The 17,434-nt window shown below is 44.4% G+C and overlaps 1 protein-coding gene across 5 annotated transcripts in view; it reads right to left on the bottom strand.

Annotated features, from left to right (window-relative positions):
• Positions 1–1,067: 1,067 nt before the first annotated feature.
• Positions 1,068–17,434, bottom strand: part of LOC125721414 (NACHT, LRR and PYD domains-containing protein 12-like) — a 269,652-nt gene continuing 253,285 nt past the window's right edge. For 3 of the 5 annotated variants that reach the window (XM_048997298.1, XM_048997299.1, XM_048997301.1), the window contains 5 exons: positions 15,492–15,665; positions 9,773–9,925; positions 6,278–6,451; positions 6,117–6,163; positions 1,068–1,955 (listed from right to left, as the gene is read on the bottom strand). In XM_048997298.1, coding sequence (XP_048853255.1) covers positions 1,438–1,955; positions 6,117–6,163; positions 6,278–6,451; positions 9,773–9,925; positions 15,492–15,665 — 1,066 coding nt within the window. In that variant the 3' untranslated portion in view covers positions 1,068–1,437. Of the gene's footprint in view, positions 1,956–6,116; positions 6,164–6,277; positions 6,452–9,772; positions 9,926–15,491; positions 15,666–16,268; positions 16,443–17,434 lie in introns of all 5 variants that reach the window. The other 2 variants (XM_048997303.1, XM_048997304.1) reach the window with 1 other exon arrangement.

Below are 17,434 nucleotides of genomic sequence, written 5' to 3'. Positions count from 1 at the left end.
GGGCACCTGCCCGTTCTGTCTGACGGGGGCATAACCAGACCTTTTACAGTGGGGTATTGGTGGAAAGGGTGTCTGGGCACCTGCCCCGTCTATCCTACGGGGGGGTAGCCAGACCTTTCACAGTGGGGTGGGGGTGGCAAAGCTGCCTGGCCTCCAACCCGTTCTGTTTGACGGGGGCATTACCAGACATTTTACAGTGGGGTGGGGGTGGCAAGGGTGTCTGGGCACCTGCCCCGTCTATCCTACGGGGGGGTAGCCAGACCTTTCACAGTGGGGTGGGGGTGGCTAAGGTGCCTGGGCACATGCCTTTTCCGTCTGAGGAGGGCATAACCAGACCTTTTACAGTGGGGTGGGGGTGGCAAGGGTGTTAATTATTTAACAAATCAAATTTCTTTATTCATTTAAATATATTAATAATAATTTTATTTACTTTAATCCACTGAACCAGGACAATTATATTTTCCAGTTTTTTTCAGTCCGTTATATCTCTAGTTAAATGATTATTATACACATTGATTGACAGTCATTATGTCAGTCATGTTCAGCTGCAGTAATACAGTGAATTTAACTTAATCCAGCAGACTGTGGTTTCATTATGTTACTCAGTTATGCTTTGGGTGACGCTGAAGCAGGACATTAATAGGACAGAACAGAAAGCCTTTATTGTCACTGTACAGGGAGGAAATACTGTAAATGGACATAAATATATAATATATAAAATGTACATATACAGCAGAAGGGGATACCCCCCCCCCAATCAGGATTACATTTAATTACATTTTAGTCAAAGAAAAAAACTATTAAACTATATTTTTCATGTTATTCAGCTCACTGAAGACAGTCATTTATTTTCTGTCAAACACACAGTACTGTTCTAAAGTCTTAGGCAGTCCAAAGAAATGTTTAAAGCTGTTTATCTGGGTAGCAAGTGTACTTTGGCTTAGAACAAAAAACACAATTTAACATTAGAACGCGTGCAAATTAAGAGTAACACAATAAAAACTAGTAATAATTTCTTCTGTTTCCTAAAAAGTTACTGATATCTAGTTGGATGGCTAGATGCACCTCAGCTGTTCCACAATTTTGTTAAATTTCCCGAACAGCTCAATTAAATAATTAAATATATTGGTTTAAAAAGTCAGTGAGAGATTGACTAGCTGTATGAGGTCTGCTAGTGGCCAAGTCAAAAAATGCATGGCTGCACTGGACGGTCACTGCAAATACTAGGATGATTTTAGCAGAGGTTCTGAAATGGCGAAGCTGACACACTTTGACAGGCACCATATCATAGTTTTACACCAACAGGAGGATAATCTAAACATCATTTTCTTTGCCTGCCTAAGACTTTTGCACAGTTCTGTACATTTCAGAGTAAAAGGGATAATAAAGGTTAAAAAGCAGAGATTTTACCTTTTTGCCAGGAGAACCAGCAACACGTCACAGTGACACTGAGGAGTTACTATAAACCCGAAACCCTGGATAGAGGGACTCAGTGAATGAGGAGGTGAATCTGTGCAGGGGGGTCAGTCCATCAGAGGAGACTCTGTAGAAGGACAGAGCACCAGCCCCCCAGTCCAGATACACTCCTACTCTGCGGGAGCCTGAGGGCTGTATGGGTATGAGAGTCTGTTTATTATTGTGCAGGACAGAGTAACTGACTGGTTTACACCACAGACACCATGACTTGTCATTGTTTCCAAGCAGACAGTCACTCCCTCCTTTCCTCTCGATCCCTTTATAAGTCACTCCTATCAGGGCTGCAACTCCATCCCACTCAGCCTCCCAGTAACAGCGGCCAGTCAGACTCTTTCTGCACAGAACTTGGGGGCAGCTGTCAAATCTCTCTGGATGATCAGGATATGGCTGCTCTGCCCCCTCTGTCACCTTCCTGTTCCCCCCTGACAGAGACAGGCGTCTGTTTGCTGTGTTGGGGTCCAGCGTCAGCTGGCAGGAGTCTGTAGGCAGGAGGAAGAATTATTAATCCCATCAGGCCGCCTGTACTTTATGTTTCTGTACGATATAAAAACAGCACAGGTTCCCCTAACGAAGCGGGAACTGAAGTTTATGAAACATAAAGTGGGCGTGCGACGGCGGCGGGAAGAGCCGCCAAAATGGGGCGCGAGCTACCACTAGATTTGCCGAGTATTTATTCTCTGCTAAGAGTCCCAAGGTGTTTGTCACCCCTGCTGTGATTTTCGCAGGTCTTCAGCCCCATCCTCCTCCTGCTTTTGTTGTGCAAACACACCCATTACCTGTGAGGCCTGGCACATTTGCATTTTTTACTCAGAGTAGCTCAAATCCAAGGCAGGCTAAACCTCTGTGTGTGACATGGAAACCTTCACAAAAGTCTGCCATATCTATACCAAATATCCCACACGCTGACTGACCTGCAAATATGAAAGACGCACATTCACAAAATATATGGACACACAAGTCTGTGTTATTTATAAAACAAATTGAGTGAAAATAGAATGAAAAGTTGCTAATAGAATGAAATGAATAAAATGAAAACATGCCAACACTTCAGTCTCCAATGCATGTTTGTATATAAATGTCATAAGCTGAGTGAAGTCATGGTCCATGGTTTTTGACATGCTCATACACATACAGAATAAAATGTCATTTCATTTTCATTGGCCATCACTGAATTATAACACCAAAAGTGAATTTTTGTGTGATCTCTCCAGCTTTGCATGTTTGGCTGTTCATGTAAAAATTGATGTATCCGTGCCTCAGTTCCAGGTTCATCTCTTCGTCATCTTTCTGCCTTTTGTCTCAGTGGTTACTGTCCCACACAGTCTGTCTATCTGTCAAAGTCTGTGTTTGCAGCGTTTGAAAACCCAGTGACCATCATCCCTGTATTTGGCAATGGAGTTCCTTGGCTAGAAGAATCGGAAACAATCTTCTTTTTCCTTTCCACCCTGTAGATGCTTTGTACAGAACGTAGGCATTCACCGCCACCAAGTCCAGCATGTTGTAAAACACAGCTACTGGCCACTTGCTTGTTGCTGCTCGTACTGAATACATGCGCGCCATTCTAAACACTGACGTGGAGAATTCCTCTCCCTGTGCAGTGTCCTTTGCCAATGGAGGATGTTCACGGCAAACGTTATTCACCATGCCCAGTAAAGTGAAGCAGTCTGTGTGACAGTGACAGTGAGGTGAAGAAATTGTCCGTTGTGACATTTCTCCCGTCATCCAGAAATGACTCCATCAGACTCATGACCACGTTCTCTGCCAGCCTTCACCAAGAACTGTGCTGAAAGTTTCACTCCAGGAGAACACATGAACATAGATGTACAGCTGTTCTCGACCAAGGTTCATTGTCCATGCAGTATATCGCATCCAAGCTGGACAAATTTGGGATCAAGTTCTGGATGGCCACGGATTTGGAGACCAAATACGTCTGCAACGTGTCCCCTAACTTGGGAAAGGACCCCAGTCACCAGAAAAGGGAGAGGCTGGCAGAGAACATGGTCATGAGTCTGATGGAGCCATTTCTGGATGACAGGAGAAATGTCACAACGGACAATTTCTTCACCTCACTGGCACTGTCACACAGACTGCTTCAGCGCAAAACAACACTACTGAGCTCAGGGAATAAAGTTTGGTATGAACTTCCTACAATTTCAAAGGACACTGCACAGCAAGAGGAATTCTCCGCGTCAGTGCTTAGAAGTGGCAGTATCTCCTTGACAATTTATGCACCTAAAAAAACAAGATTGTGTGTGTTCTGAGTTCCTTGGACCAAGATGTGGCGATCTGTGAAGGCAGAAAGAGGAAACCCAACACGATAACAGACTATAACCACATGAAGGTATGTGAATGTGTGTATAATTTTACATCAGTGCTACAATGTTTTCTGATATGTACTATACAGGCCTATATAGAAAGAAGGTAGAAAAAAAGCAAATACACTCATGACTCTCTCTCTCTCTCTCTGCTGTTATAGTGTGGTGTAAATGTGTTGGACCAAATGGCGCGCATGTATTCCGTAAGAGCAGCAACATGCAGGTGGCCAGTAGCTATATTTTACAACATGCTGGACCTGGTGGTGGCAAATTCCTACGTTCTGTACAAGGCATGTACAGGGTGGGAAGGCAAAAGAAGATTATTTTTGAGTCATCTAGCCAAGGAACTCCATTGCCAATTTATGCCACAAAAGGCTATGGGGACAGAGGAAGGCTGCTGCTGTGCCAGGACTTGTATGGACAACTCAGTGTCAGGTACAGGAGAACTGCAACAGAAACTGCAGCAGGTTTACCAGTGCAAAGTGTTACAAATTCACTTGCGCCAAATGCAGGGATGATGGTCACTGGGTCTGCAAACACTGCAAAGTTTGAAACACTCAATTTTTTTTATAAATAAAACAGACTTGTGCTTCCATATATTTTGTGAATGTGTGTCTTTCATATTTGCAGGTCAGTCAGTGTGTGGGATATCTGGTATAGATATGGCAGACTTTTATGAAGGTTTCCATGTCACACACAGAGGTTTAGCCTGCCTTGGATTTTAGCTGCTCTGAGTAAAAAAATGCAAATGTGCCAGGCCTCACAGGTAATGGGTGTGTTTGCACAACAAAAGCAGGAGGACAATGGCCCAAGAAACTCTCAGCAGGGATGCTAGTAGGTGTTAGGCCCAGGGAATTTACGAAAATACGCGTAGATTTGGCAGTTCTAGTGCTAAACAGCTTAATTAATTTAATAAAAAAATGACAAAGCAGCGACATTCCTCAGACATATTCATCACAAGCATATTTACCAAAAAACGGCACCAGAGATCAATACTAAAGTCAGTGTCTTTCCTTCAAACCGCTAATTCCGGCGCCTGCGGCTTGAAAATGGCCATCAATAACAGAATATTTAAGTAATATTATTACATGTTTAAAGTGATATTTAATAAACATTTGGACCTGGATTCTGATATAAACGATGATTCCGGCACAGATCGTGCATCATAAAAAACAGGAAGGTTCTCATTAATTCAGAAAAATATTGCTCTGAAAAACAGGATTATTATCTCATTAATTGACAGAATAAATTTTTCTCAGATGAATGCAATACGCTTCCACAGAGAACCGCTTACTGCGCGCGTGACTGTAGATGCTGCACCGCTGCCGCGAGGCCTGAGCCCCGCATCTCGCGCACGCACGCGGCCGCTCTAATCTGTTAACATGGGCGCCGAAATGAAATTTGATATTTTCCGCCGCACATCCAGTGTGTCCCGGGCGCATATTTCTTTCAGCACCGTGGATCAGCAGAACTTTTTAATATTCACGAGCGAAGCCCTACACGATTGGCTGGCTGATTAATATTTATGAGAGGGGCACTACCTCATTGGCCAGTTAACATCAACTTGCGCTGCCTGTTTCTTCTACCTAAAGCAGGGGTGTCCAAATCCAGTCCTGGGGGGCCGGTGCCCTGTGTAGCAAAGTTCTTTCCCTGTTCCACCATAAATAATTCAGCTCAAGAGCTGTGTGGTTATTAGCACATGGAGATGAATCAGGTGTGTTAAATGAGGGGAAACCCAAAAATGTGCAGGACAGGATTTGGGCTCCTCTGGTTTAAGGGATTCAGTGACCAATCAGTAATATTCTCCCATGAATATTAAGGAGTGTTACAGAACCACCCTGTAAAAATGCAAATTCACATTTTGCACTTGAGGAGAGAGTCCGGTCTCACTGCCTACAGGTGCCTCCTTAGGACAATACTAACGAATCTCACACAGAAAACACATACACACATACACATACATGCAAAAAGAACAAATGCAAAGGATTCTTTTTTTGTGAAATTAAATATGTATAACTAATTCAGAATATATTTAACCATCCTACACTCCCACACAAACACGAAGATAATACAAGCAGCTATAAAGCATTTGTAAAAAATATTTTAAAAACCGATTAAATTAATTGATAGTGTTTTGGTGATGATTTTGATTTTTTGTTTCGCGTTTGGATGTTTGTCTAAAATGACATGAAACTCACCTAAACACAAACATGGAAATCCATCTACACACAGTGCAAAAAGCCACACTCATCACAACAATTGTGTGAATACAACCATAACATAGTATTCATGGTATTATTAATAAAAACATGCAAAGACACTTACATTTCTGTAAGCCTGGTCTGGTCCTGCACTCTCCACCGTAATCCACACTACAGGAGAAGCAGAATGATATAGTGCTGCTGTATCCATTTATTTATTGGTGCCTCTTCTTCACATACATGCATAAGTATCTGTAGCGTGTCAGACACACACTCTGTACTCACTTCAGCTTCTCCAGTTTACAGCTGGGATCCTCCAGTACAGCAGAGAGCAGCTTCACTCCTGAGTCTCCTGGGTGATTGTAGCTCAGGTCCAGCTCCCTCAGGTGTGAGGGTTTTGACCTCAGAGCTGAAGCCAGGGAAGAACAGCCTTCTTCTGTGACTCTACAGCCTGACAGTCTGCAGAAAGATGGAAAAAAAATCCACAATAAATAAGATCACCTGACCATTACAAGCATTACTTTTAAGCAAAAGTGACTCCTCTAATAAATATTTCAATAATCACGCAAAATTAACATCTTTTGAACATTTTATAAGAACTTATACTTCTCAGAACCAGATCCAGTTGATATAGAATCATTTAAAAGTAATCTAGACTTACCCATATTAACCAATGAAACAGCAGATGCCCTTGATGTCAGAGGTGGAGATTTCAGGTCCAGAGAGTACAAATCCAGACCAAGATTTTGTTTCAATCAACCAGATGAATATAAAGAGTCACAGTCACAGAGACTCAACTGGTTTGTTGAAACAAAATCTTGGTCTGGATTTGTACTCCCTGGACCTGTAATCTCCACCTCTGCTTGATGCACCATTAACATCAGAAGAACTCCATAAGGTCCTCAACCAAATGCCTAACAACCAATCGCCAGACTGGATGGTTACCCTGCAGAAATCTATAGGCCATTACAGTGTTATTGAAACCTGATAAAGACCCAACACAACCCTCCAGTTACCCGCCACTCTCATTAATGAATAACTTGAAAATCATTACAAAGGCTCTCGCCACTCAGTTACAGACAGTCATTCCTACTATAATCCATCCTGATCAGACAGGTTTCATCAAGACAAGACATGCCTCTGACAACATCCATAGATTATTTAATTTAATCAATGCTGCTCAGCATACCCATACTAAAACCATGATTACATCATTAGATGCAGAAACGGCATCTGACAGTCAGGTGGACATTCCTCTTTAATACATTGCATAGATTTGGCTTCGGAGAGTCGTTCACCCACTGGGTTAAAATACTGTACACCTCAGCCAAAGCTACAGTGTCACAGATGGGATCACATCACCTGCATTCACACTCCGACGGGGAAGACGGCCTGCATGCCCACTCTCTCCTTCACTGTTTGCCATCTTCATAGAAACAATTATAGCAGCAATACGACAGAACAGTGAAATAAATGGAATTCATACTAATAAGTCAACCCAAAATTAGTCTCTATGCAGATGATATCTTGCTGTTTTTATGAAACCCTCAAAATATGAAATTTTTATTTTATTAATACCTTTTCAAATCTATCAAACTACACAATAAACTGGAAAAAAACCCATAATATTCTCACTGTCTGAAGATGCCTGGGATTCAGCCGATCAGGATGGTCCATTTCACACCAGAAATATCCGGTACTTGGGTATCTACATCTCCCACAGGCTGTCTGACTTGGTTACCCTCAACTACACCCCCTTATTCAAAACAATAGATGAGTCTCCCACTTAAATCAATAAAAATAAAATTACTCGTCCAGAATAATTTCAGAAAAGTTCTTTCAAACTCATTAATGTCACATTTTTGCTGGAAAAACAAAAACACAAAATCAAACATTCCACATTACAGAAAAGTAAATCTCAAGGTGGATTACAAGCTCATTTTTCTTAATTATTACTTAGCAAATCAACTGCAAGACTTAACTAAATGGTCACACTACAGCAGTAACAGCAGCTCATGGTTACAGCAGGAGCAGCTGTACTGTAAAAATCTCAGACATGCAGACTTACTCAAAATGTCATTAAAGAAACAAAACTGCTTTAACAACACAGTGCTGCCATTTCCACAGCACTGACAGCACAGAGGAAAGCCATTAAAATCACTAACTGTACTCTCAGAGCCTGTAAATACACGCCAATCTGGAATGATCTGGACTTCCTACTTCACAATATCACTATTCACTATCACTCACGTGGACAGAAAGGGATTACACATCTCCACCTCCTTTTCAGTAACAGTCATTTCATGACATTCGAAGACTTAATCCATAAATACGAGTTGAGAATATGCAATTTTTCTAATATTTACTAACTGAATCCAGCATCAAAACCAAAATGGACCTCACACATAATACACTGAATCCTCCTCAGATGAGACAACATTCTGCAACTTCAGTTCAGTACAAAGTAATTCACATAAAACATGTGACTCAATATAAAAAGTAGTCAGTACTGATACCTGCTCACAGTGTACAAGGGGTGTCACAGATAATTATCTGCATGCTCTGTTGGCCTGTATACCTGCTCACAGTGCACCATGGGTGTCACAGATAATTATCTGCATGCTCTGTGGGCCTGTATACCTGCTCACAGTGCACCATGGGTATCACAGACAATTATCTGCATGCTCTGTTGGCCTGTATACCTGCTCACAGTGCACCATGGGTGTCACAGATAATTATCTGCATGCTCTGTGGGCCTGTATACCTGCTCACAGTTCACCATGGGTATCACAGATAATTATCTGCATGCTCTGTTGGCCTGTATACCTGCTCACAGTGCACCATGGGTATCACAGACAATTATCTGCATGCTCTGTTGGCCTGTATACCTTCTCACAGTGCACCATGGGTGTCACAGATAATTATCTGCATGCTCTGTTGGCCTGTATACCTGCTCACAGTGCACCGTGGGTGTCACAGATAATTATCTGCATGCTCTGTTGGCCTGTATACCTGCTCACAGTGCACCGTGGGTGTCACAGATAATTATCTGCATGCTCTGTTGGCCTGTATACCTGCTCACAGTGCACCGTGGGTGTCACAGATAATTATCTGCATGCTCTGTGGGCCTGTATACCTGCTCACAGTGTACAATGGGTGTCACAGATAATTATCTGCATGCTCTGTTGGCCTGTATACCTGCTCACAGTGTACAATGGGTGTCACAGATAATTACTGTATGTTCTCTATAGGTGAAAGATCTGGACTGTAGACAGGCCAATTCAGCACCCGGACTCTTCTCCCACGAAGCCATGCTGTTGTAATAGCTGCAGTATGTGGTTTTGCATTGTCCTGCTGAAATACACAAGGCCTTCCCTGAAACAGACGTCCTCTGGAGGGGAGCATGTGTTGCTCTAAAACCTTTATATACCTTTCAGCATTCATAGTTCCTTCCAAAACATGCAAGCTGCCCATACCGTATGCACTTATGCACCCCCATACCATCAGAGATGCTGGCTTCTGAACTGAATGCTGATAACACGCTGGAAGGTCTCCCTCCTCTTTAGCCCGGAGGACACGACACCCTTCATTACCAACAAGAATGTCGGATTTGGGCTCGTCTGACCATAGAACACTTTCCCACTTTGAAAAAGTCCATTTCAAATAAGTCTTGGCCCACAGGACACGACGGCGCTTCTGGACCATGTTCAGACATGGCTTCATTTTTGCATGATAGAGCTTTAGCTGGCATCTGCAGATGGCACGGCGGATTGTGTTTACCGACTGTGCTTTCTGGAAGTATTCCTGGGCCCATTTAGTAATGTCATTGACACAATCATGCCGATGAGTGATGCAGAGTCGTCTGAGGGCCCGAAGACCACGGGCATCCAATACAGGTCTTCGGCCTTGTCCCTTACGCCTTGTCCCTTGTCCCTACTGGAGAGATATCTCCAGTTTCTCTCAATCTTTTGATGATGTTATGCACTGTAGATGATGAGATTTGCAAATCCTTTGCAATTTCATGTTGAGGAACATTGTTTTTAAAATATCTCACGATCTTTTTATACACTCTTTCACAGATTGGAGAGCCTCTGCCCATCTTTACTTCTGAGAGACTCTGCCTCTCTGACATCCCTTTTAATGCTAATCAGGTTACATACCTGATATCAATTATCTTAATTAGTTGCTAGATGTTCTCCCAGCTGAATCTTTTTAAACTTTCTTGCTTTTTCAGACATTTGTTGTCCCTGTACCGACTTTTTTGGGACATGTAGCAGGTATCAAATTTGAAATGAGCTCATTTACTGGATAAAGGTGTACAATTTCCCAATTTGAACATTTGTTATATTATCTATGATCTGTTGTGAATAAAATATAGGCTCATGTGATTTGAAAGTGTTTTATTTGTTATTTAATTCAAATTTAAAGAACTTTTCTAGAATTCTGGTTGTTTGTATGTTTGCTGGTGGCGGCAAGGTGGTGCAGTGGTTGGCACTGTTGCCTAACACCTCTGGGACCTGGGTTCAAGTCTCGGCCTGGGTCACATGTGTGTGGAGTTTGCATGTTCTCCCCATGTTGTCGTGGGGTTTCCTCCGGATACATTTCATACAGATATGTATGAAAGTGTGTCCGTGAATGTATGGACATTCATATCTATGTATTAATATACACTGCTCAAAAAAATTGAAGGAACACTTTTTAATCAGAGTATAGCATCAAGTCTATTAAACTTCTGGGATATTGATCAGGTCAGTTAAGTAGCGGAGGGGGCTGTTAATCAGTTTCAGCCGCTTTAGTATTAATGAAATTATCAACAGGTGAACTAGAGGGGCAACAATGAGACGACCCCCAAACCAGGAATGGTTTAACAGGTGGGGGCCACTGGCATTTTTCCCTCCTCATCTTTTTTTCACTAGTTTTGCATTTGGTGACGGTCAGTGTCACTATTGGTAGCATGAGGTGATACCTGGACCCTACAGAGGTTGCACAGGTAGTCCAACTCCTCCAGGATGGCGCATCAATACGTGCCATTGCCAGAAAGTTTGCTGTGTCTCCCAGCACAATCTCAAGGGCATGGAGGAGATTCCAGGAGACAGGCAGTTATTCAAGGAGAGCTGAACAGGGCCGTAGAAGGTCCTTAACCCATCAGCAGGACCGGTATCTGCTCCTTTGTGCAAGGAGGAACAGGATGAACACTGCTGGAGCCCTACAAAATGACCTCCATCAGGCCACTGGTATGAATGTTTCTGATTGTTTGGTCAGAGACAGACTTCATGAGGGTGGCTTGAGGGCCCAACGTCCTCTAGTGGACCCTGTGCTCACTGCCCAGCACCATGGAGCTCGATTGGCATTTGCCATAGATTACCAGAATTTGCAGGTCTGCCACTGGCACCCTGTGCTTTTCACAGATGAGAGCAGGTTCACCCTGAGCACATGTGACAGACATGAAAGGGTCTGGAGAAGCCATGGAGAACGTTATGCTGGCTGCAGCATTGTTCAGCATGACCAGTTTGGTGGTGGGTCAGTGATGGTCTGGGGAGGCATATCCATGGAGGGACGCACAGACCTCTACAGGCTAGACAACGGCACCTTGACTGCCATTAGGTATCAGGATAAAATCCTTGAACCCATTGTCAGACCCTATGCTGGTGCAGTGGGTCCTGGGTTCCTCCTGGTGCACGACAATGCCCGGCCTCATGTGGCAAGACCATGTAGGCAGTTCCTGGAGGATGAAGGAATTGATACCATTGACTGCCCCCCACGCTCCCCTGACCTAAATCCAACAGAACACCTCTGGGACATTATGTTTCATCCATTCGATGCCACCAGGTTGCACCTCAGACTGTCCAGAAGCTCAGTGATACCCTGGTCCAGATCTGAGAGGAGATCCCCCAGGACACCATCTGTGGTCTCATTAGGACCATGCCCCAACATTGTCAAGCATGCATACAACCATGTGGGGGCCATACAAACTACTGAGTATGATACTGTTACTGTAATGAAATTTCAGCAAAATGGACTAGCCTGCTGCATCATTTTTCACTTTGATTTTCGGGGGTGTCTTTGAATTCAGCCCTCTGTAGGTTTTCATGGAAATTTCATTTCCATTAAACGATGTGGCATCCTTTCATTCCTAACACATTACCCAGTCTACTTCAGTATATATATATATTTTCCCCATTGATATCTGATGTGTTTTCAGTGTTCCTTTAATTTTTTTGAGCAGTGTATATGTGTGATAATTTTTTATTCACAAATTTTTTTTTGACAGTTACGGCTCCTATCATCCACAACCATCATATATAAATACAATCCTGTCTTTGCATTTATCTCCTTTTCTTTTCCTCTCCTCTCTACGACTCCTCACATTAAATACGGACTTCACTCGCCCCCCAGTCCTGCCACTTCCACTAGCCTCTAGTTTGGGGGAGTGGTTCTTTTCCCCTGTGCCTCTGGGTGGGGCAGGTCACCTAATGCACTGGGGGTGGGGTGTCACAGACACTCTCACACACGCGTACCCTGCCGCAGACACTCTCACACACACGTACCCAGCCACAGACACTCTCACACACACGTACCCTGCCACAGACACTCTCACACACGCGTACCCTGCCACAGACACTCTCACACACGCGTACCCTGTCGCAGACACTCTCACACACGCGTACCCTGCCGCAGACACTCTCACACACACGTACGCTCCCACAGACACTCTCACACACACGTACCCTACCACAGACAGTCTCACACACACGTACCCTACCACAGACACTCTCACACACGCGTACCCTGCCACAGACACTCTCACACACGCGTACCCTGTCGCAGACACTCTCACACACGCGTACCCTGCCGCAGACACTCTCACACACACGTACCCTGCCACAGACACTCTCACACACACGTATCCTGCCACAGACACTCTCACACACGCGTACCCTGACACAGACACTCTCACACACGCGTACCCTGCCACAGACACTCTCACACACGCGTACCCTGCCGCAGACACTCTCACACACGCGTACCCTGCCGCAGACACTCTCACACACGCGTACCCTGTCACAGACACTCTCACACACGCGTACCCTGCCGCAGACACTCTCACACACGCGTACCCTGCCGCAGACACTCTCACACACGCGTACCCTGCCGCAGACACTCTCACACACGCGTACCCTGCCGCAGACACTCTCACACACGCGTACCCTGCCGCAGATACTCTCACACACGCGTACCCTGCCGCAGACACTCTCACACACGCGTACCCTGCCGCAGACACTCTCACACACGCGTACCCTGCCGCAGACACTCTCACACACGCGTACCCTGCCTCAGACACTCTCACACACGCGTACCCTGCCGCAGACACTCTCACACACGCGTACCCTGCCGCAGACACTCTCACACACGCGTACCCTGCCGCAGACACTCTCACAAACGCGTACCCTGCCGCAGACACTCTCACACACGCGTACCCTGCCGCAGACACTCTCACACACGCGTACCCTGCCGCAGACACTCTCACACACGCGTACCCTGCCGCAGACACTCTCACACACGCGTACCCTGCCGCAGACACTCTCACACACGCGTACCCTGCCGCAGACACTCTCACACACGCGTACCCTGTCGCAGACACTCTCACACACGCGTACCCTGCCGCAGACACTCTCACACACGCGTACCCTGCCGCAGACACTCTCACACACGCGTACCCTGCCGCAGACACTCTCACACACGCGTACCCTGCCGCAGACACTCTCACACACGCGTACCCTGCCGCAGACACTCTCACACACGCGTACCCTGCCGCAGACACTCTCACAGACGCGTACCCTGTCGCAGACACTCTCACACACGCGTACCCTGCCTCAGACACTCTCACAGACGCGTACCCTGCCGCAGACACTCTCACACACGCGTACCCTGCCGCAGACACTCTCACACACGCGTACCCTGTCGCAGACACTCTCACACACGCGTACCCTGCCTCAGACACTCTCACACACGCGTACCCTGCCACAGACACTCTCACACACACTGCATTATATGCGAGTCCGCTATATCCGATGCTTTTTCTGCATGTAATTAAAGGTGCACAACCGGCAGTCCTCGTCTGTTATAGACGATATTCCGTTATAAGCGAGTCCATTATAACAGGATTATACTGCACCTTCGACTCCACCTAGCAGACATACTTATGAGGGGATTGAGGTATGGACGTTTTGAAAGGTATGACAGAAAGAAGCTTTTTCTGTCAGTTACTTAAAATGTTAGTGCAGGAGTTTGCAAAACATTATACAACTTTGACTGGAATCAAATTCAACTATATGATGAAACAAAAATGCTTTTTGGCAATAAACATTCAAAGCGGGTTTAGCGTAAAAAGAAGGATGGCTATAATGAAATGAACCTTATCCCAACTGTAAGATATGGTGGAGGTTCTGTGATGTTGTGGAACTGTTTTTCCTCCAAAAACCCTGGAAACCTCGTTAGGGTACATGGCAGTATGGGGTCCATGAAATACCAGGACATTTTATATCAAAATTTGGCTGCTGCTGCCAGGAAACAAAAACTGGGGCTTCATTGGATCTTCCAGCAGGACGGTGATCCTAAGCACATGTCCAAATCAACATTAAAATGTCAGCTGACCGCAGAATCAAGCTTCTGCCATGGCCATCTCAGTCCCCTGACCTGAACCCCACTGAAAACCTGTGGGCTGAGCTGAAGAGGAGAGTGTACAAGAGAGGGCCGAGGACCCTGGGTGATCTGGAGAGATTCTGTAAAGAGGAATGGTCTCAGATGCCCTGCTCTGTATTCTCCAACCTTATAAAATGTTATAGGAGACTCAGTGCTGTTATACTGGCAAAGGGAGGCTGTAAAGAGTATTAAAAGCAAATAGGACACTGTATTTGTACTAAATGGTGGTAAGTTAAGCATGCCCTCTACTGTGAACACCCGTGTAAAATAATCATTAAACTCATTTACTATATAAATTTTAATTTTCAATTATAAGGCCCTTACTATCCTGCAGATGAGTGATTTCAGCTTTTAGAGCTCTTTTGGAGTTAAAATATTGGAAGAAACTTTTAATGTCATCCTTAACCTCCAATGCAATCTTACTTTCGACATTCCACTTACTGTAGCGAGTCTAATGTTATTTTTTAAGTCAACCTGTAGACTTAGATACTCCTGCTTTATTTTGAAATCACTAGCTATGTTCCGCCTTATTATCTCCAGCGTACAGTGTGAAATATCCAGTAATACTCACCTCACTACCCACAGTTTACAGTGTGGAATACCCAGTAAAACTGACCTCAGTAACTCCAGTTTACAGTGTGGAATACCCAGTCAGACTGACCTCAGTATCTCCAGTTTACAGTGTGGAATACTCAGTAAGACTGACCTCAGTAACTCCAGTTTACAGTGTGGAATACCCAGTCAGACTGACCTCAGTATCTCCAGTTTACAGTGTGGAATACCCAGTCAGACTGACCTCAGTATCTCCAGTTTACAGTGTAAGTCCTCCAGTCCAACAGAGAGCAGCTTCACTCCTGAGTCCTGCAGGTCATTGTCACTCAGGTCCAGCTCTCTCAGGGGGGAAGAGTTTGATCTGAGAGCTGAAGCCAGTGCCTCACAGCATTTCTCTGTGATTTCACACCGGCCAACCCTTAAAAAAATTAAACACTTTTAAATCCACTTTTTACACTGCAGCACTGTATTCAAATGAGGAGAATAAGGGCCATGACATAATGGATTTTCAGAAAACAATTAAATTATTAAAAATCATTTTAACAATCATTCCTTCTGTTTGGTGTCCATTATTTTTTTGTCCATAACACGTTAAAGTCAACATGTTTATCTGTAACAGTGCCGTTAACTTTGCTAACCAACACAAATGTTTTGCATGGATTATATGGTTGAATGGATATTTCCTGCTTCACTGCTTAATTATTTCTAGCATGGATCGAGGGCTGATAAGATTGTGGGATATAAGGAAGTAGGAGAAGAAAACAGAAGCTGTTTGTGTTTGTTTATTATGTAACTGCTGAAAGGCATTGTGGGTTTTCTTGGTGTCCAGTTACTTTTGTGCAAAATGCATATTCTGTACTCACTGTAGCTTCTCCAGTTTACAGCTGAGATCCTACAGTACAGCAGAGAGCAGCCACCACACAATACTGACCTCAGTATCCCCAGTTTACAGTATAGAATATCCAGTAATACTGGCCTCAGTATCTCCAGTTTAGAGTGTAGAATACCCAGTAATACTGACCTCAATATCTCCAGTTTACAGTGTAAATCCCCCAGTGCAGTAGAGAGCAGCTTCACTCCTGAATCCTTCAGGTTATTATCACTCAGGTCCAGCTCTCTCAGGGGGGAAGAGTTTGATCTTAGAGCTGAAGACAGCACTTCACAGTGTTTATCTATGAGATCACAGCTGTTCAGCCTGAAACAGAAAACACTTTAAGACACAGACATATACACATCCTACACATTAGTAAAATACAAAGCATTACAATAAGCATTTGTTTTCAGTATAATTAGCAGCAGAGCTTACACTTCAAAATGAATTATAGTCTGCAGAGTGTTCTGTGCGTCTGACAATCTGCTGCAGTCATATGATCACTAATTGTGAGCTACATACAAAGCAAGATAACAGAAGGATTCATGATTTGCTTTCAGTTCAGCTTTCTAGCCAAAGATTCTGAAGCAGTTAAAAAGAAACATTGCGCAGAATTTCACAAGCATTGTCCCTTACAGTAACCATGCGTTCGCCATTCTTGTAAGTTCAGTATTGTCACATCACCAACTTCTATCTTTGAGTCAGCAGCCAGAATGTCAGCCATTCAAGTGCAGCTTTCTGGTGGGAATTTTGAGCTTCCCAACTCAGTTTATCGTGTCTGAGTCTCAGGCACGGCTTTAAGTGTGTCCCTGACCCGCCGTCTCGGTGGAGGACTGTCTGCTCGCGGTCGGTGAAGTAGTTGGAGCCGCTAATGTTGTTTCAGCTTCCCGAATGAACAAAGCTATTGTGATCTTTTTAAAAGACGTTTCCATGGTTGATGACCTCATAGAAAGTGGTCTCAACATTAAAGATGAATTCGTACAGATATTGCCTTTATGAAGCCCGTCAAAAAAAGTTGGTTTATCTAATATTCCCCCATTTATTAGAAATTAACTACTGTCCAACATTCAGGGGCGCCACGGGAAGTTGGTGACCCCGATTAGGATGATTCCTGTCTTTTAGGCGGCAAACATTTATGATTCTTAATGCGCCGCAGGAAGTCCTGGACGTGTCTGTTAAGATCACAGTGGAGGGGAAAGTTTATATAATTTTAACAGCTCTGAGAGTGTGAAGTGTTTTGCGTGAGGTGGTTTTGGGCATGTGTGGCAGGCCTGCCCGTGAGGGGACCCCCCCGGGGGGAGCGCGAGGAGGGGCGC

Source organism: Brienomyrus brachyistius, unplaced genomic scaffold, assembly GCF_023856365.1.
Source record: "Brienomyrus brachyistius isolate T26 unplaced genomic scaffold, BBRACH_0.4 scaffold33, whole genome shotgun sequence".
Lineage (NCBI taxonomy): Eukaryota > Metazoa > Chordata > Actinopteri > Osteoglossiformes > Mormyridae > Brienomyrus > Brienomyrus brachyistius.
The sequence above is the reverse complement of the archived record's forward strand: the minus strand, read 5'-3'. Positions and strand labels throughout refer to the sequence as shown.